Source organism: Thamnophis sirtalis, unplaced genomic scaffold (genome assembly GCF_051295495.1).
Source record: "Thamnophis sirtalis isolate CommonGarterSnake01/CBP01778 unplaced genomic scaffold, rThaSir2_p1.2 scaffold_10, whole genome shotgun sequence".
NCBI lineage: Eukaryota > Metazoa > Chordata > Lepidosauria > Squamata > Natricidae > Thamnophis > Thamnophis sirtalis.
The window spans coordinates 43759685-43784445 of record NW_028261390.1 but is presented as its reverse complement, the minus strand read 5'-3'; the positions used below and the strand labels follow the sequence as shown (position 1 = coordinate 43784445).

The following is a 24761-nucleotide window of genomic DNA, read 5'->3' as shown; positions in this document are numbered from 1 at the left end:
TTCCCCCGCCCATCCGCAGCTCGCTCCCTCGCTCCCCCGCCTGTCCGCACTAAGCCCAGCCTGCCTCTCACTGATTGGCTGGAGTCCACCAATCAGTGAGCAGGCTGGAGGCGAAGCGAAGCTTTTTTCGCGCTTGACCTCCATTTGAAAATTCCCTTCGGCCTTCGCTTGCTGCTTCCCCCTCAGGTAAGCAACAAAGCCCCAGCAGCAGAACTCGGGAAGCTTCGGGTGGGTGGCGGCGGCCCAGCTTTCGTGAGGGAAGGCCTCCAGGCATTAGCGGCGGAGGCGTTAGCAGCATTAGTGGCTGAAGTGGGGGGGCAGCCTATCTTTCGCGAGGGAAGGCCTCCAGGCCTTCCCTTGCAAAAGCCGCGGCCTCGCATGCACTACGTGGCCGAAGGCGGGTGGGGGCGGCGTTAGCGGCGGAGGCATTAGCGGCATTAGTGGCGTTAGCAGCTGAAGTGGGGGGGGCGGCCTAGCTTTCGCGAGGGAAGGCCTCCAGGCCGTCCCTTGCAAAAGCCGCGGGCTCGTGTGCACTACGTGGCCGAAGGCAGGTGGGGGGGCAGCGGTAGCGGCAGTGGCGGTAGCGGGGACAGTGGTAGCGGCGGCATTAGCAAGCCACTCCCATCCGGTCGCATGTGTAGCAAGCCACTCCCACAAAGGAGGCCACGCCCACCGAGTAGGTTCAAACAATTTTTGAAACCCACCCCTGAAGTATATATATATACTTTTCATGAACAACTTAAAGTTAAATGTTAATTACATTTTAATTATGCATATAAGCAACATGCTGTTGTTCTTTTATGAACATGGGGCAGAATGGAATGCGTTTACTTTTATTATGTGCATGGCCCGTTAATATGAAGAAATACCACTGCAGTAGATTGTGGAAGATGTAAGGGGGGTGGGTGTTGAATGGTTCTTCTAAGCAGTCCTGGTGAAGAACATGTGTAGATCATCCATCATATCATGGGTGATGGATTTTATGCTAAAAGGTTTTTATGAACTTCTAAAAGAGTTCTATCCATTATTGTTAGAATATTGTATTCATTTTGCTGGAAGGACTATTGCTTAGCTGAAGATGGTAAAATTGTCTTGCTATAGACAAATTGTTAAATTGTTTTTAATCTTTTCCTCAGATAATAAAAGACAGAATTAGATAATAATAAATGGCATTGTGAGCATCGGAAAGATGCTTTCCTTTGTTGAATTTTAATAATAAGCAGCCATATTGTGATTTGTAGTAGTGTCGGATTAGGTGTGAAGAACCCACACGCTAGTTTATTCTCAGCCACAAAAGCTACCTAGGAGAATGAGTAATTCTCGCTCAGCCTGATCTATTTCACTGGATTGTGGATTGTTAATCAAAAAAGAGAGTGCAAGAAAGGCAAGGTACAAATGTAAACAACAAATGATTACATAAATATCCATTTAAATTTTTTAACATTTCTTGTGAGAAGTATTATCAGAGTATATTTTTGTTCATAAAGGAAAATCAGGTTGAATAAGATGAATGTAAATATCGAGTTTCATAAGACGGGCATCTGATATGTTTGGAAGATACTTATGCATCTTCAGCTAAGCAACGGCCCTTCCTGCACTGTAGTCCTAAAGCTTTGATATCCTATTGTGCTATCTCAAATAAGCCTCTTCAAATCAATTGGGAGAGATGGTTGGGAACATGGGTGTCAAACTCGATGTCATTGAGGGCCTCATCAGGGTTGTTTGACCGGGAAGGCATGGTTGGGGTGGGCATGGGCAGCTCAATGTCACTCATGTCAGGGGCATCTGTGGAGGCCTGGGTGGGGCTGCAGGGGATCCCCTGCAGCCCTCTGCCAGTGAAAATGGAGCTTTGTTTTCACTGGCAGAGCGCTGCAGGAGGCTGTTGCGCCTGAAACTGAGTCCAGGAGAGCCATGCCTCCTGGGCTCCATTTTCAGCCACAATAGCCTCCTGCAGCCCATGGAACGGATTTGGCCTATGGGCCTTGAGTTTGACACCCTGATTTAGAACATAAATGAAACAGGTCCATTCCACCATTAAAAATGCTCTGTACTGTATAAAAGTAATGCTGCTGTTCCATTTGTCAGTATGGGTTCCCTGGCTAGTACTTGAAATGGAGACCATTAAAAAAATGCCATGCTTGTACACTAGATTGGGAAATCAGGAAGCTAACTTCTGAATTGTTGCCAAGAAAATGATATAGATGTGAAAAGAGATCACCAGACTTTGAGCTCAGTTTGAAGAAGCTGTCTTTTTTTTTTTTACAATAGCAAAGACAGACAGACACCTTGTTTTGCAACCACAGTTGGGACCAGTAACCTTTTTGTTAAGCAAAGTGGTCACTAAGTGAAACCACATCTGTACTTACAATCTTTCTTCAGCTTTCCTTTGCTTTCAGACCCGTGAAGGTCATGAATGTAAGGGCTGCTGTAAAGTTACTTTTTAATCACCATCATAAGTGCAAATGGTTGCCATGTGAGAGTTACCTGGAACTGACATGCTCCTCACTACAAGGAGTTACGGAGCTTCCCCAAATCAACTGGGCCTTAATGGCCCCAAATACCGAAGAATTAATTGACAAGGATTGTAAAAGGAGGCATATTATTGACATAGTTTGGGAGAAGGAACATAAGTGGTCTTCTGCCGGTTCTGACCGGCTTGCCCAAACCTTGTAGCAGAAATTGCTTGTGGCCCTGCTCACCTGCGCCAGCTCTACGGCATCCCATTTAGGTCCTTTTTTTAGGCGAAGCACATGCGTGGAAGGCAGAGCACATGCGTGGACATGGTTGGACGCACACTCACATTTGTGAACCAGTAGGGAAGGTAAGTGAATACCAACCCTGAGAAGGATGCATCAATCCAGACTTGTCAAAAAGAAAAGAAAAAAACACAGTAGGAAACTCTGAGCAGAAAGTAAATAATGCAATCTGTGATTATCAAAGCCTGCTCCATGAGATTGTTGAACCACGATAAAGATATTCTCTTACATTGCAGTTTATTACATACTTGACAGGGAAAAAAATAAGGCTTGCTTCTTATATAGACTTCTAAAGTGGCACTATTTATCTTCTATGAAGATTAGAGCAAAATTATTTGATCATAGGAACAGCCACATCTGTGTGTGTGATTAAATCTAATACAGTTCTAATTATTTTTAGAATTTAGGAAAAGATCTAAAAATGGCATACTATCTCCAAGGGAGGAACAGAAGAGTTAAAAGCTGCATCACACCATTCACCATAATTTCAGCAAGAATGTCAGATTACATCATAATCGGTAAACACCAATTGCTCTGAAAATTGAAAAACAGTTTATTCAATATGTAATTTTTTAAAGACACCACATCAGTTAAAATGCTACTACCTAAAGCATCATGTCCATCCAACAAAACCTATTAAAATTCATAGTATAAAATAGAAAAGTTATTTTAGGTAAGAACAAATTCCTCTTGGGAATGGGTGGCAATGGATACATAATATTTTGATAAGGAAATAAACTATTAAGAAACATGTTCTTGATCGATAAACCTTAAGGTGTGTATTTGCTTGCTTTTCTTGTAAGCAAGCATAAGGAACGTAACTAAAATATTGCATATTCAAACTACATTATCATCTAAGAATTAATAACTCTCCAAATTATTGTTGGAGAAAAAGGTTTGAATATGTATCATTCATATGTAGACACAAATACGCACAAATATGAAATTACTATCAGGTTCAGTGCTTTGTAGTGATATATTATTGTGTAAACCTTTACAACACGCTCTGTAAAGAAGGCCAACATTTCTATTGTGAAAATATGGCAAGAGCTGTGCAAAGGCGGATGCCCAATGGTGACATCTCTAAAGCAACCTAGGGCGTGAACAATAGAAGCAAATTCTGAACCATACATTTCTTTCCTGCAGCAAAGTTTTGAAATGCTTGTACTATATTGGTTTCCAGCCTCTTTTATATTTATATGCTTAGTTTTAATGTATATAAAATTCAATATATTATGATTTTGGTCCCATGTATTTCCAATTCCAGTTTTAAAGCTGGTCAGAAACTAGACAGTCTTATTTCTTGTTCCATCTGCCTGGAGACTTCAGATCAGTTCAACCTGAGTAGCTACTGTGGTTTGTCCTCGAAGATTCTGAGCAACACATACATAGTTTCCAGCATCAATGGTTTCCAGATCTTCAACAGTAATAATGCTCTCAGAGATTCTTGTAGTATGACCAACTCCTCTATCAATCAGCCTCCAAGAGTCTTGGATATTTACTGGTCTTTTATACTAAAAAGATGAAAACAACACATTACATGGGATAGAATTCTGCACACACAAAAATCCCACCTCTTTTGATTTGCAAACTTTATTTTGTAATCTAAAGCATACACTGTAGCTTTAACATGAATTACAACCAATAAAAGACCCAAGTTAAGGCAGATGATTTGACAAATGCCTTCTTATTTATTTATGTTTTATTTGTTTTTTAAATAATTCATATTAGGCTTCAGATTTGGAAAAAATATATGAGACAGTTTAAGACTGATCTCCCTTACATTCCTGCCAGATAGATTGCTTAATTTTGAACATCAGTATTCAAGTTTGCATCTCTTGATTTTACATGATTTACTGTAAATATTGTAAATCCAACAGCAGTCTTTCTGTAAAGAGTAAGAAATTAGATTATAGTAATTGTTCTATTGTTTCTTCTTTGCAGACTCCACACATTCAGGCAGGAAGTCTAAAGAGGAGCTGTACTTCCTTGCTCAAACACACTGACAGGAAGTCCTCACTTAGATATCACAATTGGGACCAGCAGCTCTGTCATTAAAGTGATGGTTAAATGGGAAATCAAATGTCCAGGACTCCGGTTTCCTTTCCGCCATTTTCCTGTCCTTTGGAATGCTCACATTGGTGCTAACCCAAAGGCATTCCAGGCAATGGAGATAGCGGCAACTGTCTTACGCCTCTCATGCAGCGCCCCCTTTGCCAAACAAGTCCCGACCTCTTGCTTTCAAGGCTGCTTTGGGAAACAGGCTCCGATCAAGGCAGCAAAGGGTCAGGGCAGCATATTTACGAGATGACAGTGTCCAGGAGGACTGAAGTGCTGCATCTCTATTGGGCCTTGCTGCGAGAAAGCCAGGCTTTCAATGCCTATGGTTAAAGGTAGGAAGACGGGGGGCATCTCAGGAGTGGAGCCTTCGATGCCAAGTCCCTCTTCTGCCCCCATGAAAATCATCCCCAACCCCACCTCACCCCCTCCAATTAAATACGCGTAGGGTGATAGGCTTTGTTTTAAATGGATAAAAAAACTCATTATCAAAATCCGAGTGGGTGAGGATCCCCGCCGCCTGGAACTGCCTGAAAATGCGATGTGCGGAGGATGAAGGGTGGGGGTGGGCAGTGGGTCTACATTCGGAATATAAGACACACCCAGATTTTCACCCTCTTTTTTGGGGGGGAGGTCTGTCTTATACTCCGAAAAATATGGTAATCAAGAATAATATACAAAAGAATTGACTTAAGCAATAAAAAATCCTTAGAAAAGAATATATATAACTCATATATTGAAGTGTGGAGTCCTAGGTGCTTTATGTGGTTGGTTGTTTTTTTGCAGACATGTCATTACCCAATTAGGTAACATCATCAGTGCTACACACTGATTAAATGTCTGCACCAAAGCAATCAAGTTCAGAGAGCACCAAGGATTCCACAATAAACATGCAACATTTTATGTGTTGTCAAAGAAACCTTTTTCTGTAAGAAAATAATTGTTGGGGAACTTCAAAGATAATTTCTAGCAAGACTTCTTAATTATAAAACACTTGCATAATCTAATTTTGCATATCCTAATTTTGACTGCAAGTTCTACATTGGAGTTGCAATCATGCTTCCTATCTATGCCCTTTTCTAACATTTTTCGCCTTCTAAGCTTCATCTAAAACAGGGATAGCCAATTTGTTTATCATCTTAAATAATCTATCTAAATAAGCTTAGAGTAATGGAAACATAGGTTAATATTTAACTTCATGTGTATTTCATAAAATGGTTGAAATCTCTTGCAGCAATTGAATATATTTCTGTAGCTAATTGCTTTGTTCCACATTTATCTAAAATTCATCCACATAGTGGTACACATATAATGTTCTAATTTAGACTTTAATATGCAAAGAAAACAAAACCTATGGCACATACCTCTTGCCCTGGATATATCCAATTAAATTCCACTTCTACATCTGGCTGCCCCAAAACTGTGCACAAAACATTAACGTCACTGCCGCCCTGCAATTTATTGGATGATGCTTTGATTGTAGTTGAAGGAGGTCCATAAGGAACTAATTCAAAGCAAAAGATAAGACAAAATGAAAAAAAAGAAAAGTAAAGTGAGGTTGCTTTGAAGATGGCCCCATTATATTCACATAGATTAAAAATTGGGTTTCACAAGACAAGAATGGAACAACTGAAATGTATTTTCAATTATTACATTCTTACCTTGTGCATAAAAAGATTATTAGAATTTGAAAAGGTGGCCGTTTGTTCACCAATCTAGTAAACAGTTCTGGAATTTTAATAATCCTTCAGGACTGGTTATACAGGTAGTCCTTGAGTTACATCCATTCATTCAGTGACCTTTCAAAGTTGCAACAAGGCTGATCAAGGAGGACTTATGACCGGTGCTTTGAGTTCTGGCGCTCACAGCATCCTCGCAATTATGTGATTCTGATTTCTGATCTTCCCTGCTGGCTTCCCACAAAGTCAGGTTGGAAGGTTGGAAGGAATTTGGGAGTTGTGGTCATGTAAGGTTCTTGCTTAAAGACAAGCAACGGTTCTTAAGATAGCAATCAGGACTTCCAGAATTACCATCACTAAGTTATACAATTGCATGACATCATGCTTTATCACCACCTTGCTTAGTGATGGCAATTCTGGTCCAAATTGCTATCATAAGTGGGGGACTACCTCTACTGATCTATACTACTGGGGGTACTTAGGCAATAAACTGCCCTTATTGTATAAGCACATAGCAATTCTGTACCTGACACTTTTTTTAATAGTCATTATTTATTTTGACTTTCCCATTTTCCATCATATCCTTTTCCTCCCCTTTGTATATAAATGACAGACCTATACAAAGCATGTTCCAAAACATGATTGCTTTAAGGACTGTTACAGCAGAAGTATGCTGTATATAAAAAATAGAAGCCTAGTAAGTGGACAGACTTCAGAGTAGGCACATAACTCTTCAAAGGGTGGCTTCTTTAAATTTCAAAAATTCATTTACATGACTGCTTTGCAAAACACCTCTACTGGAAGCTTTGCACAACCCTTGTATATCATGCTCATTTCTCAAGACTACACCATTGTATCTAATGAGGTGAATTGTGAACTACAAATGCTTATGCAGTAACAAAGCTTAATTGGCAAGAGGCCATTAAAATTACTTCTTAAGGACATAACTCAATGAGCCTAATTTTTTATCACTTTTTTGATTAACAAATTTCATTCAAAGGGTTAAATGTTGTTAGTTGGAAAAGGTGCTATCACAGGACTCCTGATTTTTATTTGGTTCACTTCCTGCCATGTCTGCAACAAGAGCTATTGTTAATATAAATTAGATGGGTGTCATGGCTTGTAATAGACAGGTATTCCTCCCATGTAATCCCCATATCTGTTTTGTACCTTGGAATCTCAAAATTACACTGTCATTTGGTGGCAGACCTCCAAAACCTGGCACCTGTAATTTCATGTCTTTTCCGCAGGAAAATTAAAATAGGAACTCAGAAAAACTATCAAAATCAGTCTACCCATTTGCATGATATACAGTAATTCCATCATTTTAATTCCTTGTGGCCACATCAACAAAACATAGCCAAAACCAATGTGGTTCTCAATGATGTAAGTAGTAATATTAGTAGTATGGAAAATATCATTAGATACAAAGATATCTTAACAGAAAGGGGAGAACTTAAACAAAAACAAGAATTAAAAGAACAAGAGATTGATATAGAATGGTTTTCACAATTGCAAATACAATCAAGATATGAAAAAGATAAAAGGAATACAGTTTCAACTTAAGAAGTTCGTAGGTGAATAAGATTCTTACGGGAACGGAAGAAAAAATAACTACAGCAGCAAGAATCATATTTGTCCAAAATTGGAAATTAAATAAGCTACCAACAGATGAAGAGATAGTAAAAAAGATATTATTGTCCAGAGATGGACAGGTTGACAATGAAAATAAAGGATAAAGAGGAATCGGAGTACTTCAAGACATGGGGAAGATTTTATGATTGGCTAGAGAAAAGAAACTAGAAAAGAAAGTAGGAAGAAGATACAGAACCCAGGCGAGACACTGTTAAATGGAAATGGGGGGAGGGGGAAAGAAGGGGAAAACAGAAAATAAAATATTAAATACATACATGTGTGTGTGTGTGTGTATGTATGTGCATATATATATGTAAAAATAGAGAGATATAAAGGGGAGAAATATAATTAGGATACATTAGCGAAGATAAGGGAACAAGAAACAATACCAATTATATTTGGGTATGCCGAAATACCATCCCAAGAAAACAAACTGAGACCCAAAATAGACACCTATAATAATAGAAAAGAAAGAGAGAGAGGAGGAGAAAATGAAAGGACTATGGGGGAAAGAAAGAAATGAGAGGAGAATGGAAGGGAGAGGAAGAGAAAAGAGAGGGTAGGTAGGGAAAGAGGAAGAGTAGGAGTAGGAGAAAGGTAAGGGAAGAAAGAAGAGGAGGAAGGAGGAAAGTAGAGAAGGGAGGGAGAAAAGACAGGAAAAATAAGGTGATGTTACAACAGGAGGAAGGGATGGTAAACAAAACAACCCAAACTGTGTATGTATATTATAACATATAAAATGGAATAACAAATGTATAAGAATGATACATGTAAAGAAGAAAAATAATTATGTGAATGTATATTTAAAATGGTATATAAGAGAATAAAAAAATAAAAATTTTCTGGGGGGAAAAAAGAAAACATAGCCAAAGTGTGACTTCTTACTGCTTCAACTGAATGACATTGAAAGTATTCTACTGCGCACCAAGTCTCTTGGAATTAACTTACTTTCCACATAAAGCAATTGGTATTTAATAGAAATCTGAGGTGTCCCCCGTGATTCAGCTTTGCAGTAAACCACTCCTTTCTGATCAGAGGTTGGATGTTGGTAGATAAACCCTTTCTTGGCATCATATATAATGTTGGTTCCATCCACTTTGATCTCTTCTGCTGGAAACTCTTGGTGCAGAGTTACTTTTGCTGATGGGTTGGTGACTCGGCAGGGAATCACAGCAGGTTTATCTGGGCTGAGGTAGACCACTTCAAAATAGCTGGGAGCAGGAACAAAGAACTCTTCTTTATCTGTATAAAAAAGCAATCCAATGTATTATTGTAAGCAGGGTTGGTTGGTATATAGAAGGATGGATGGATGGATGGATGGATGGATGGATGGATAATAGGTAGGTAGATAGATGAGAGGGGGGGAGGGAGGGAGAGATATGAAAGAAAGAAGATAGATGGATGGATGGATGGATGGATGGATGGATGGATGGATGGATGGATGGATGAACGGCAGGTCAGCTCAAATTTCTGCATAAGAAAGTAATTACTATACCATTCTGAATTTTATTAACAATAAATATCTAGTAATATTTAATGGTATCTTTCTTTAAAAGGGAACAGGTGATGCATTTCTAGGCTTCCACAATGGGGGGGGGGCGGCGCTAAATGGAGCCAAGAAACTACAGACCAATCAGCTTGACATCAATATCTTAAAAGATCCAGGAAAAGATAATCAAGCAATGGATCTGCAAAAACCTAGAAACAAGCATAACTATTACAAGAAGCCAACATGGATTTGTCAGAAATAGATCATGCCAGGCAAACACCACATTCTTTGAGAAAGTGACTAAAATAGTGGATTCACAAAATGTTGTGGACATAGCATATCTGGACTTCAGTAAGGCATTTGACAAACTAGTCCACAGCTTGCTTCTTGGTAAGATAGAAAAATGTGGGCAGACTTGTGACTAGCTGGTTGACCAACTGCATTCAAAGTCTTCGATGGAACTACATTTACATGTAGGGAAGCATGCAATGGATACCTGAAGATGCTATCTTAGACCCAGTACTCTTCAACATCTTCATAAACATTTTAGATGAGAGGACAGAAGGGGAACTTATCAAATTTGAAGATAACACCAAACTGGGAGGGTTAGCCAACACTTTAGAACAGAGGTCCCCAACTCCCAGGCTGTGAACCAGTAACTGTCTAGTGGTGAAGAGATAGAATGTGTGGAAAAATTCACTTTCTTAGGATTGCAGATAGCTCAAACCAGTCAATGCACTACAGAAATAAAATGTTGGATTTCACTGGGTCGTACAACAATGAACATGAACCAAATAAGGAAAAGTAAGGACATCAGCTTGGCAACCAAATGTAGGTTAGTTTATTGTATTATGTTCTCAAAAGCTACCTATGGCTGTGAAAGTTGGACAGGAAGAAAATTGACTCATCTGAGATGTGTTGGAGTAGGCTCCTGCATACTCTTTCTCCTATTTCTTGGACAGCAAATGTGACTCACAAGCAAGTACTGGAGCACATAACACCAGACATATCGCTAAAAAGCAAAATCATGAAACTGTGTCTCACTTATTTTGGAATTCACTGGAGAAAGCAATTATGTTTGGAAGGATTAGCAGAAAAGAAAACCTGGTTGTCAAATAACATGGTGGCTGGACACTATCAAACCTGACACCAACCAGAGCCTAGTACAACTCAAAGAAATAGTGCAAGATCAGAAGATGTGGAGAGACCTGGCCCATAGAATCGCCAAGAGTCAGACTTGACTGAACAGATAACATATTTATCACACTTAGGCAAGAAAAATCCAAATGCACAGGTATAGAAATAGGTAGTACCTGGTTCAACAGCAGTAACTGTAAGAGGGTTCTAGAACAATCACTGGACAATCACTTAAATGTGAGCCAGTGGTGTGCCACTGTGGTGTGCCAGCTGCAAAAAAGGCAAATGCGATCCTAGGCTACATTAACAGAAGAATTATATCAAGATTATGTGAAACAGTAACAGGAAATTTCTCCTTAATTTTATACTGTATTGGTAAGACTGCACTTGGAAAACTGAACCCATATTTGGTCACCACAGTACCAAAAAGATGTTGAGACTCTAGAAATAGTGCAGAGAAGAGCATCAAAGATGATTAGGGGACTGGAGGCGAAACTGTATAATGGATGGTTGCAGAAACTAGGAATAGTCTAACAAAGAGGAGGGCTGGGGTGAAATGATAGCAGTCTTCCAATATTTGAGGGGCTATTATAGAGAGGAAAGGATCAACCTATTCTCCAAAGCACTGAGAGCAAGTCAGTAAGTGGTGGATAAAAATTTAACAAACAGATTTTCTATGACTATTGGAATTGTTTTTCTCTGGATGCACATCATCTTTTCTAATTTTAAGATTGTTCTTAGTAATTTTAATGTTTAATATCGCCCAGAGTCTATATATTTGTATAAATATATCCCTGAGATATAATAGGCATTTTGCCCATGGTTGGTTGCTAAATTAGAAATGCTACTGTTTCGGGTATCTTTGAAAATTTCGCTGTAACCTCAGATCTTGCAGTAAGCTAGTGGTGAGTCCTTTAAATATTTTCTGTGTCAACTGGAATTCTTTTCTCTGGATGCACATAATCTTTTCTAGTTTTTAAGATTGTTCTTAGTCATTTTAATGTTTAATACCACCAAGAGTGCATAGACTCTGGACAATATTAAACATTAAATTTGAGGATTAAATCTTAATGAAATCAACATTAAATCTGAGGATACAGCGAAATTTTCAAAGATATCCTAAACAGTAACATTTCTAATTTAGTGACCAACCATGGGCAAAATGCCTATTATATCTCAGGGACATAAATAAGTCTACTACTTTCAAATTCAAAGGCAACTTTCAGGCTTGACTTGCTTGCAACAACAGTCTGCCAGCTATTATGTCCTGTCTGGTTCTTGATAAATCCTGTTTTGTAATCTTAGACAAGTGGGAAGGTTTGTATGTGTGTTTGTGTGAGTGTGTCATTTTGTGCATGCATTATTAACCTACAATAAGTTTTTTAACCTATGGAACACCAGTTCTTCAAGTTTATTGATCTAAAAGAAAGGCAATGCAATAGTGATGAAAGAAATAGGCTTTAGTGATGTCTTGCAAGCCATAGTTACAACCCCAACGTGAGTCTTTTATTCCACATGGTTTCCTCAGAACTGCAGCTTCCCTATCAGAAGTTTTTAAAACCATCTCATTTCAAAAACCTCCTGTAATGTATCGAGTGAAAGCAGGTCTGGTTGGAAAAAACAAACAATGAATATTTGATGAACATTTGCTGCTCGTTCTGGTTAATGTATCTGCTAAATATTTAAGGAATTGAATGAAATTTAAGATTGGTTTATATTACTTCCAAGAAGTTCTTCCAGTATTATAACAAAGAAAAGATTAAGTGACTGAAGTTGGCCAAATCAAGATATGTGGTTGGACCATCTCTCTCCCTCTCTCTCTCTCCCTCTCTCCTTCTCTCTCTCTCTCTCTCTCTCTCCCTCCCTCCCTCCCTCCCTCTAAAACAATGTGAGCAGACTTTAGATTCCCGGGATCGGCTTTGTTTTGCTTTATGTTTTACCAGATGGCTAAGGTCCATAAGCTAATACCGTGATGGTGACTTATGGCACGCATACCAGAGATGGCACGCAGAGCCCTCTCTGTGGGCACGTGTGCCATCGCCCCAGCTCAGCCAGCTGGTTGTCTAGTTTCCAACATGTGGATGCACCCCGGCCGGCTGGTTGTCGGGTTTCTGAGGCGTGCATGTGCGCTGTCCAGCTGATCAGCAGGTTTCTGGCACTCTGGCACGTGTGCGCCTTCCAGTTTGGGCACTCTGTGCCTAAAAGGTTTGTCATCACTGGCCTAGTACAAAACTCAAAGCAATACAAAAAATGAGACTACAAATTTGTTTTAAGCATAAAAAATGAAATTTAGAATCTTTCTGTCCAAAATCCCACTCCTGCTGACACAACCTCCCCCCCCCCAGCAGCATAATTTGGTCAAGAGAAAAAAGGAACATTTTTGTGCTGTTATTGTTGGAAATCAGAAAGCATATGTTGTATATCGTAAACTGGTAAATCCAGACACACATTTTCATCATTTCTATTCATGCAATATGCTAAGTGAGTGTACCCAAGAAAAAGGAAGCTGTAGTTTCCGCTGTGACAACCTGATGATAGACCAGATCTCTAGAAGTGGACAGATGGATATTTGAGAGGGAAAAACAGAAATAATCCTGGTTTCTTTGGTAATTGTTACCCAGTTTATTACCTGCAAAAAATATGTACGTTGAACCTCTTTTTGACGTATCCTTCTTGCAATTGTAGCCGTTGCATAGCAGGAGCCAGCAACTATATTCACCGGTGTCTGCTGCAGTGGCATTTTCCAGGATCAGCTGACTGTACCTTTCATGTTGCTTGATGCTAGCAAAAACAGAGACAAAGGACTATTTCAGCTTCTGGCGCTGATCTTAGATTCCTTTCTTGCCTTGTTTGATTATTTTGATTTTCCTTCTATAACTTTAATCCACTTAACTAACTCATAAATGAATTAAAAGGTGGAACAAAAATTGGTAGGAAAATCATTTGACATTTCACTTTTCTTTAGGTACCAGCAGGGACGTGCAGTCAGGGGAGGCGGGGCCTCACCAGTGTCATGAGGAAAAGAAAAGGAAAATTAAAAGGAAAAAGGCCAAGGTAGTTGCTGCCAGACTCCAGAGTCACAGTGGATGACTCTGGGTCTCCTTAGTGCTAACTGCAGGAGGAGGCGAGAGAACTACGGGCCTCCTTTGCTTAAGGAATTTTTCGCCTTCTAACCCTTGCTTAGAGTTACAAATTCCTTATGCAAAGGAGGCACGTGGTTCTCTGCCTCCTGATCTGGCAGCAGCAAATCTTGCCTAAGGTGCCTTTTTATTTTTACATTTTTTACATTATCATCATGGCGGGCGGACAAGAGGAGTTGAAATAGCTGGAAAAGGTATGTGGATCGGACGGAGGGAGGGGGGGAATTAAAAATTATTGTAATTTAATTTGTAATTTGTTATTGTGAGTAATGTGTGTGTGTGTGTGCATGTGTTTCTTCACTTCACTCAAACAAACTCTCAATTTGAGAGAGAGTTTGTTTGAGAAGAGAGGGGCAGCCCTCTCCCCCCCACTGGGAGCCCCGTCCTGCTCCCCTCTCCCTTTTCTCCTCCTCCTCTCCCCTTTCTTTGCCTGCTGCCGCCTTACCCCCCACCTCCTCTGTCCCCGCCACAGTGGTGGGGTCGGAGGAGGTGGGGGGGCGAGGCAGCAGAGCACGGCAGCAGCAGGGACGTCCCCACCGCTGTGTCCGTTTATGGCAGAATAAACGTGAGACACCTGGCCTGTCGGACACAGCGGCTTCTTGCTGCTGCCACGCTCTTGCCTCACCAACCATAATCCTCACCACACGTCACTGGGTACCAGACTTTCAGTATAAACAGGAATGATATACATTCCCACTGTAGTGCTACAGATAGACCAAAATAGCTATCATTGATTTTATATAGTATTGAAGAAAAATAGCCTATAACTATCTGAATGACTGAATTGGCAGAAGCTATCAGACAATTTAGCATTTGTAAATTCAAGCTAGAAAGGGTAGATGATGTTAAGCAAAGACAGTAAAAAGGATATTTTTCAAAGTGCCTGTTTACAACTTCTGGAAAACTGGAGTGAATTCTGCAAAGATGGCAAAAGGACAGATATAAAATTGTGGAACAAGCTAAGCAGTAAATAATTTAATAGAAGTTAATGGATCCATATTTACAGGACGCATGACTGACAGTCGGTAGACAATAACTATATTATAGAGATTCAATTGTGCCTGAGGAATTTTGATTACATATATTAGCAGAATCTTTTAAATATGGCTAGAATAATTTAGATGATACAAGATCAGCATTAATGAGTTACTACAATGTCTGAATCTACATATATATCAAATTGCAAACATTATTAATTTCTTGGTTTAAAAAAATCTAATTTTTCAGCATGTACATCGACTCTGGTTATTCTATTACAAACTATGTATTTAAAAAGACCACTACATTAGACATTAAATTCACTTTTTGGCATCTGATACAGTTATGTTGAGGCCAGCATTCTCATAATCTTCAGAAAAGAAAATGTAAATACATGTACAAGAAAAAATTAGCCTGAGTAGGCCTCTTTTAACTGAGAATTTACTTGCCATATTGCAATATCCTTTTAATCTATTTTGCTGAAGAGATGAAATACATTGGGCAGGTATATGAAATAAAAACATAGGTGTCTGCCAGAAGTGAGAGACATTGATTGTTCAACGTATATCTACATTTTTGTTATTCTTGAGCTTTAATTACAAAGTATGTTATCATAGACAGTTGAAACCAACATTCATTTGAAATGCTTTAAACATGCCTGTCCGGATATGGATGAATTTCAGTTTCCATCAGTAACATTTTAGCAAAGTACAAATGAGAATTGTACTTCAACATTTATTTTCAGAGCCCTCTTGTAAAAATGACAAATGCAAGAAATTCAGTTTTGTTGCACCATTTGTTCCCTTCTTCTATTGTCCTGACAAGTTCCAATCCTCTTTGTCTAGTACATACAACTGATACCATCAGCCCTTTGGATAAATGCAAAATCAATGTCTACTAAGACAAAAAAAATTCAGGAACCAATAAAGGTACAGCATTGTAACATTTTAATTATTGCTTCCTAACAGACAGGAAGCAGCAGGTGGAGCTAGGCAAAATCACATCAGATACCTGTACAATTAGCATAGGAGTCCACCAGGGCTGTTTGCTCTCTCTACTTCTCTCTATACACCAATTTCAAAAAATCCCTCTGTTAAAGTACTGAAGTTTGCAGATGATACAATAGTGATTTGTCTCATTTGAGACAACAATGAATCTGCATACAGATGGGAGGTTGAACAACTAGCCTTGTAGTGCAACCAGAACAATCTTGAACTAAATACACTCAAAACCATAGAAATGGTGGTACATTTTAGGAGAAACCCTCCTAGCTAGCACATCTTACAATACTAGACAACACAATATCAACAGTAGAATCCTTCCAGTTTCTATCATATCTTAAGACTTAAAATGGACACCTAACATCAAAAACGTCATCAAAAAAGCATAACAAAGAATGTTTTTTCTGCGCCAATTCAGAAAGTCCAAACTGCCCAAAGAGCTGCTGATTCAGTTCTACAGATGAATTATTGAGTCTGTCATCTGGACCTCTATAACTGTCTAGTTTGGCTCTGCAACCAAACAAGACAGACACAGACTTCATTGGATAATTAGAACTGCAGAAAAAAACAATTGCTACCAACCTGTTTTCCATTGTGGACCTGTATATTGCACGAGCCAGAAAGAGGGTTGTGAAAATATCTACAGACTCCTCACATCATGGACATAAATTGTTTCAACTTCTACCCTCAAAACTACGCTATAGGACTCTGCACACCAGAACAACAAGACACAAGGACAGTTTTCCCCCGAATGCCATCACTCTGCTAAAGAACTAATTCCCACAACACTGTCAAATTATCTAATGACTGTATTACTCTTCTTTTTCCCATCCTTCCTAGTACCTATCTCTTCCCACTTATGGCTATAACCATGTTGCTTGCATCTTTACAATTTATATTGTTTTATTTGTTTTCTAGTATGATTTGATTGCTTATTAGTAATCTAAGACTATCACTAAGTGTTGTATCTTATGATTCTTGATGAATGTATTTTATTTTTCTTTATGTATACTGAGAGCATATGCACCAAAGACCAATTATTCCTTGTGTGTCCAATCACACTTGGCCAATAAAGAATTCTATTCTATTGCCTAGAACAATGCAATGTCAATAGGCACATTCCAGAAGAAATTAATTGAAATTGAATTCCTGTTAAAACAATAGGACTTACACACAAGACAGACAAATGTAATTCCATCTTTCAATTGCTGGTAATCTTGGCTAATATTCACTGGATTTGTGCCCTTAGTATTTAAATCCCTCCTAGAATAATGGTCACTTTGAGAATCACTAAACCATATGGTCCTTTGCTGGAATTTCTGGCAGCTCCACCTCCAAGTAGGCATCAAATAGACAAAGCTGTTTTAGGTTCATTCCCTCCAGTTGAAGGCAGATTTGATTAGTATTATAGGTGAAATCTGCCATCTAGTGATCCATTATGCTATAGCTCACTTATCAGCAAAATAAACTATAGATCTCTTTGGAGATCCATTCAGAAATATTAATGATTTCTTTGCTTATGGAGATTCTCAGTCCTCCAGGTCATGGTTGTCCCAAAGGTGCTTTTTCAAGAGGCAATTGAACTTTCTTGTTTTTCTCCGAAGATGTTTTGCTTGTCATCCAAGAAGCTTCTTCAGGTCACCAGCTGAAGAAACCTCTTGGATGAGAAGCGAAACGTCTTTAAAGAAAAACAAGAAAGTCCAGTTGTCTCTTGAAAAGCACCTTTGGGACAATGATTTCTTTGGTTTTGATATGTTGAATGTCTACATAATATTAGTACAACACTTTGGAAAAGGGCTACATGTTCTGGCTCATGTTTATGTTTTTATGAAATAACAATAACTACCTTGACTAAAGCACATATATTTAGGACAAAGGTTTGCAAGACAGTAATTTAATTTACTTTAGATCTGCTTTCTGGCTAATTTAGCTTCAAAGAAAAGGAGAAGATGAGGAATACTATAAGGATGTTCTACTGAAAAAAATCTGTCCATGGTTTTGTTGGAGTCATCCTCAGTGACCAGGGCTGTATTTTTAATTCTGCTAATTTTGCTTATTATTGTTTTAATGTATTGTCTGCCTTCCAGAGCTGTATTTGTAAAATGAGCAGCCATATATATTAAATAAACAAATATACAAAAGCTTTACAAAGAGATGCTGCAAAGAGTTTTACAAAGAGACCCCATTTTGTTTAATGGTTTAAGGCACGAGGCTATAAAGTGAGACCCTGTGAGTTGTAGTATGCAAAACCCATTAAAGCCAGATAGGTTACCTTGGGCTAGTCCCTCTCTCTCAGCCAGGGATGGGATCGAAAATTTTTAGCAACTGGCCCAGTTGCTGGTGGGTGTGGCCATGGTGAGCATGGCCTACTTGGCCTCCTGAACCACGACGTGGGTGGGTGTTTTCACCCTCCACAGGCTCCGAAGTGTTTCTTTGAGCCTCCGGGAAGTCGAAAATGGGCCCCAGAGGTCCTTCGGAGGCCAGAAACGGGCTTGTTTCCGGACTTCTGGGAGGCCCGTTTTTCACCCTCCCAGAGCCTCCGCACGAGGCCTGCACTTACCTGACATTCAAAAAGGGCCTTCTGGAGACTTCTGGGAGAGGCAGAGCAGGGTTGGCAGGGCCAGACAGTCTTTTCAACTATTAGTTTGGCGAACCAGATGTAAAATTAGCATCTGGTTTGCCTGAACCAGTTTGAACCGGCTGAATCCTATACCTGCTCTCAGCCCAATTCACCTGACATGGTTGTTCTTGTGTGATAAATAGGAGGAGGAAAGTGTGTTGTATATGTTTGCCACCTTCAGCTATTTGTTAAAATAATAAAGGCAGGTTATAAATTAAATAAATAAATAAATCTATTGCTGTCCCTATTTTCTAAAAATACTACTTTTAAAAATATATGATGTTTGTACAGTTGTTCTTCAAAGGTTTTCATCTGCTTTAATTAGTAACAGAAATATTGTTTACTGTCTCAGACCATATTATTGCATTAAATAATTAGGCATGGAACATGGAAAATGTATTATTCCAAGAACAAACAGAACCAAAAAACTTCACCTCCATTCTTCCTCCAGACCATGTTAACCTGGATGTTTGGAGAGTGGGTTTGCCATTTTCTAGAACATGATTGTATGAGCTGAAAGCAATCTGACGTGGTCAGTATGGTACCATCCATTTTTTCTAGAATGCTGCTTCAGAGATTATGTTCTCCATAGAAATAATGGAGATTCACAAGAGCCTCTTTAGAGAATCCATTCTTGCCTGAAATGCTTACCCACATTTTTTCACTGTCTCTTCTATGATACTATAACTTCTGCTCTTTTAATACCTCTCATTTATAGAGTTAATTTTCCTTTGAGGTAAATGCTAGAAATAGAATATTAACTTTTTATTAGCTGCTATTTCAATCATAAGGAAAATACTGGTTTTACGCGGACAGTGTACCCCCTATTTACCCCCTATTTTTACTCTCTATTTCATTTTGGGCTTTTATTTTTATTTTATCTCATTTTTATTTGTATTATATTTGTACTTTTATTGTATTTTATTTCCCTTATTGTCTTGCTGGTCACTGATTATACTTACTACTGAAGGAAAAACCACTCAATCACCTTATAACATCTGCAGGTTCCAAAGACACAACAGAATATTCTTGAGTTGCTCAGAAAATTTCATTCCTATAGGAGTCAGTTTTACACCTATTCACCAGGACCTACTGTATGTCTGAAGCAGCTTAAAAAGAACATTACTCTTTTTTGCTCTGAACTTTCACACCTATTATACAAAGTCTAGTAAGAGGATTAAAACATGTCCTGCCTAATAGTTGCTAAAATAGATAGAGAGAAGATAGAAAAATAGGCCAGCCTGCCCCCAAAATAGGATAATGGTGATTAAGAGAGATAGAGGGAGGGAGAGGGAGGGAGGGAAGGAGAGCTAGGGATGGAGGGAGGGAGAGTGGGGAGGAGGGAGATTATTCTTGAATCATGGTAGTTATATCATTTCTCATCATGGCTTACTAACTTTCTTCAACAAATATTAGTTGTTACAAATTCTTGGTTCCTAGGAACTTTTAAAGGTGCATCCAGTGCAACTGTCAGTTGAAGCCTGGCACTATTCTACAAAACTGTTCAGCAACGTAAGAAATATATTCTCACACATTGAGAAATAGGGGTATAGAAATGTCCTTTTTTCTGTTGTGCTGGTCCCCAACACAAACTGGTCCTCTTTCTGTTAATATTTAGAAGAGATTTTAAAATTGTATGTTTCTGCTAACATTAGGGCTGTTATCATTAATTTCAAATGTCTGGGCATATTTAATTCTTCAATTACAATTCTGTGATTTGCATTAAATAGTTCCTTACCATTGGTGGTAATAGTTCCTTACCATTGGTGTGATGCAGGAGCAATGCCAAATCAAGAAAAATAAATTCATCCAGTAAGGTTGGTCATGAATTCTATAGTTATACAGTTAAAGCCTATATTTAATTTTCCCCAGAGTGATAGCTGACTCCTTAAAAAGTAAAACCCTATCTTAGCACTGACCTCCTTTACAAAACACTCATGAAAAGAACATTTCCAGTTGAAATAAGAACAGCTGGCTTCATAAGAACAGCTGGTTTCATATCTTAAGATAGGAATTTTCAACAAATAAGAGTTGAAAAAGGATGTTTCTTGACCAACTGGTCCCTGCCAGCATCCATCCAGACCGGGTGGGGACAAAACCTGATACCATTCTTTCCATTTGGAGGGCTGGTCGGACTCTCAGGGGCAAGATGGGTGCCTTAACTTGTGTTTTTTTTTCCAAAAGGCAACTGGGTTTTCTTGGATTTTTTTCATTGAAAACATTTTGCTTCTCATCCAGGAAACTTCTTCAGTTCTGACTGGTGGGGAATTTATAGAGTTTGCAGTCATCTGGTTGTTAACACTATGAGGGTTAACAACTTATCTGTGTCCTCAGAATCATCTGAATCAGAGAGTAATAGGGTGTGGAACCCTCCTGTCATTTAGAACTGAAGAAACTTTTGGCTAAGAACCAAAACATTTTCAAAGAAAAAACCTAAGAAAATCTAGTTGCCTTTTGGAAAAGCACCTTTGGGACAACCAAGACCTACATGATTGAGAATCTCCAGAGATAAGAGCACATTTGATTCCTGAAAACATCATTCCCCCCCCCCCCCAATGGGATTGAGCCTTCAAACGGCTAAACAGTACCTGGTATTGCCACTGGACTGAGAAATTATGCTTTCCTGTACTAGAATATAAAGGGGTTTGGGGTGGCTCATGGCTGCTTTGTAAAATTGAAGTTTGTGATGTACCTCAAGGCTTATGGTGCAGTCATGCCCACTAGGAAAGAAATAGTAAATGTCTAACTTTGTCTGAGATTTCTAGAAACAAGAGGAAGCCAAAAGAATGGTGCAATTGTTCACCATTCAACCCAAATGTTGCTTTAGATCAGTGGTAAAATTCAATTTTTTTACTAGTGGGTGTGGCTGAGTGGGTGTGGCATGGCTTGGTGAGTGTGGCAGGCAAAGGATACTGCAAAATCTCCATTCCCACCCCACTCTGGGGCCAGCCAGAGGTGGTATTTGCTGGTTCTCCGAACTACTCAAAATTTCCGCTACCGGTTCTCCAGAACCTGTCCGAACCTGCTGAATTTCACCCTTGCTTTAGGTACTAATAAAGGAGAATATTTGTAGCTTACGGTTGACATGACGAGTTCTTGGTTTTCTCTGAGTTTGGTTGTTTTCTTGCAGATGTTTCACTACCCAAACTAGGTAACATCATCAATGCTAGTCACTAGTGATTGCCTAATTTGGGCAATGAAATGTCTGCAAGAAAACAACCAAGCTCAGAGAAAACCAAGGACCTCTCATTGCTTTAGGTGAAAGGCTTTGGGATCCTTTCCCAACCAGATGTCTTCCAGTTGTATTGGATTATAATTCCCACAATCCCTGGTTATCATGGCCCCTGGAAGAGGGTTGTATCTAATTCTATGTGGGAGATGCTCTCTCCTAAACCAAGCAGATTTTCTATCTGTCTCATGTGTTTTGCCTGAACAATATCATCCACATTTGTCTGCTTTGTTCAGAAAGAATTGCAATGAAGCCTCAGGGCCATTTCATCCTTTTTTACCTGGCAAGCCTTACCTAAGCCTGGTGTCTTTAAAGGTGTCAAGATAAGGAGGGTAGCTCCATCCAATTTTATTCCCTTTGCACCGAAGCTCTATACTTTGACCTGTTGAAAGGTTTAATGTAGCTGTGGGTTTCTGGAAGTGACCTTTCTCCATCACTCGTGTCATTATGGAGCTGACTTTTGGGGAAGGCTCTGTGGAGTTTCTTTCTTTTAATTTGGGAGTTCTGGTTTTGACTTTTTTGTTGCTCGGCTTAATCCGGTTCTCTCCAGGTTCCTTCGGACGTTTGCTCTTTGCAGGTTGACCAACAGCTATTACAAAGAGAGGGCAGGATGGGAAAAGATAACACAGTACATTATTAATAGAATAAAATAGAGTAAGAGAGTTGGAAGGGACCCTGGAGGTCTTCTAGTCCAACCCCCCCGCTTAGGCAGGAAATCCTACACCACTTCAGGCAAATGGTTATTTAATTTCTTCTTAAAACCTTCCAGTGTTGGAGCATTCACAACTTCTGGAAACAAGTTGTTCCACCGATTAATTGTTCTAACTGTCAGGAAATTTCTCCTAAGTTGCTTCTCTCCTTGATTAGTTTCCACCCATTGCTTCTTGTTCTACCCTCAGGTGCCTTGGAGAATAGTTTGACCTCCTCTTCTTTGTGGCAACCCCTGAGATATTGGAACACTGCTATCATGTCTCCCCTAGTCTTTCTTTTCATTAAACTAAACATACCCAGTTCCTGCAACCGTTCTTCATATGTTTTAGCCTCCAGTCCCCTAATCATCTTTGTTGCTCTTCTCTGCACTCTTTCTAGAGTCTCCACATCTTTTTTACATTGTGGTAAAACTGAATGCAGTATTCCAAGTGAGGCTTTACCAAGGCATTATAAAGTGGTATTAACACTTCACGTGATCTAGGAAACATATAAGAATGTTTCTGTTATTGTATTTTCTTATGGGTACACTGAATGGAAGAAAAAAAATCTGATTTAAAATTTGTGTTTTTACATGGGCCTAAACTGCAAGCAACTTATTGTTAACCACAATTAAGTCTGCCACATCAGCTAGGACATTCAGAGACAGGCCATTTTTAATGCTGCATTGATTTCAATTAAACTCACACATATGAAGGGGTGGGTTCCTGCCAGTTCTAACCTCTTCTATAGAAGAGGTTCCACAAATCTTCAGTGTCATTTAGAACCGGTTCCAGCTCCCTCCCCCCGCCCGTCCGCATATCATCAAGATGAAGAGCGAGAGGAGGAATTCTAGGAGTTGAAGTTCACAAGTCTTAAAGCTGTCAAGTTTGAACACCCTTGGGGGTTTTTTTTCTAAAGGGTTAGGGGTGCAAGAGTCTTGTAACTTGACAGCTTTAAGACTTGCACACTTCAATGTCCTGAGCCAACATTTTGGTTGCTAAGCAAGAGCGTTGTTAAGTGAGTTTCACATTTTACAAGTTGGCCACGCCCACCCAGTCACATGGCTGGCAAGCCACTCCCACAAAGCAGGCCACACCTACAGAAGAGGTTCTAAAAAATTTGAAACCCACCACTGCCCCTTAGGGATAAACAGAAGAAGTAACAACATAAAAGTGTTTTCTCCCCTTGTATATGAAATTATAGCAAAAAATACTCCACTGAGCTTATAGAAGTTTGGTTTAGAATTCTATATAATTAAAACTTGTGCATATAAAACCTGAATAATTAGAATACTTTTATTTTGTTAGGAACTACCTATCAATTCTCAAGATCCCAGGAGATGTCAGATTTTCTGAGTTCTGTTATTACGAACCCTGTTTTCCCTGCCTTGGATAACATGCTTCTTTCCCTTGAATTCCTCTTCCTTCCCTATGAGTTTTTCCTTTTTGTTGTTACCTGAGGAGAGGGACTCTCTTGCTTGAATTGATTTGTAAGCTGCAGGCTTTTCCAGCTGTATTGAGGGACTTTAAAACGATACAGAACACAGCCATCCATAGAGTTTTAAAGCGAGAAGTACGGTATTACTGCACAGTCTGTTTTCAACTACATCAATGAAAAGTTTCCAAGTCCTTAAATTCTTTAATGGGGCGGAGGTTGTAGTCATCCGGCTCCATTACTTATAGGCGCTCCCGTGCAATTCCGAAAGGATTTGGGGTCCCCTCGGAGGGTCTGAGGCCAAGAGAGCCCGGGGCGCCCTTTGCTCTCTTGGCACGGTAGAAATAGCCGTCTCCCCCATCCCACCCCCGTCAATTTCATTAAAAAAAAAAAAATCTGAAACGTGGGCATAGAAGGGGGTGATATACATATATATTTAAGGCAATGCCGCCCGTAGGAAAGCAAGAGCCGGGGCTGCAGATCGGAGGAGGAGAGCGAGTGGGGCTCCACGGGACTTACCACTCTGGAGCGTTTGCTGCAGGAGCAGAAGGCTGAGCAAGAGCCAAGGCTTCATGGCAGGTGGCGGGGGGAGCCTCTTCGCTGCCTGCCACGAGGGATGCAGCCGGAGCCCCCGCCTGATCCGGGTCTGGGCTACAGCGGAGAGGGGGAGCAGCTCCTTCCTTTCCCGCCCCCCAAGCCTCCCCCCTCCCCTGACTGTTGGGCAGGCCTCCCAGGACAGGCTGAGCCTCTCTCCGACCCAGCAAGAATCCCAGGGGCGCCCCCAATTTCATGGGGGTGGCGAGCACCGAGGAAAAAGCAGGGCGGCAGCCAGAAAGATGACCCGTGAAAGCTGAGACGGCGCTTCAAGCCTTCCAATTCCTCACAACATTGAACTGTTGTAAGAAATTGCTTTAA

At 39.8% G+C, this 24761-nt stretch overlaps 1 protein-coding gene across 1 annotated transcript; it reads right to left on the bottom strand.

Moving 5' to 3' along the window:
• Positions 1-3285: 3285 nt before the first annotated feature.
• On the bottom strand, positions 3286-24512 carry PDGFRL (platelet derived growth factor receptor like). Its single transcript, XM_087724472.1, has 6 exons — positions 24366-24512; positions 22017-22311; positions 13384-13535; positions 9077-9370; positions 6179-6318; positions 3286-4270 (listed from the first exon to the last, which is right to left on the bottom strand). The coding sequence occupies exons 1-6, from the start codon at positions 24418-24420 to the stop codon at positions 4082-4084; spliced, it is 1125 nt and encodes a 374-aa protein (XP_087580598.1). The 5' UTR covers positions 24421-24512; the 3' UTR covers positions 3286-4081.
• Positions 24513-24761: the final 249 nt, after the last annotated feature.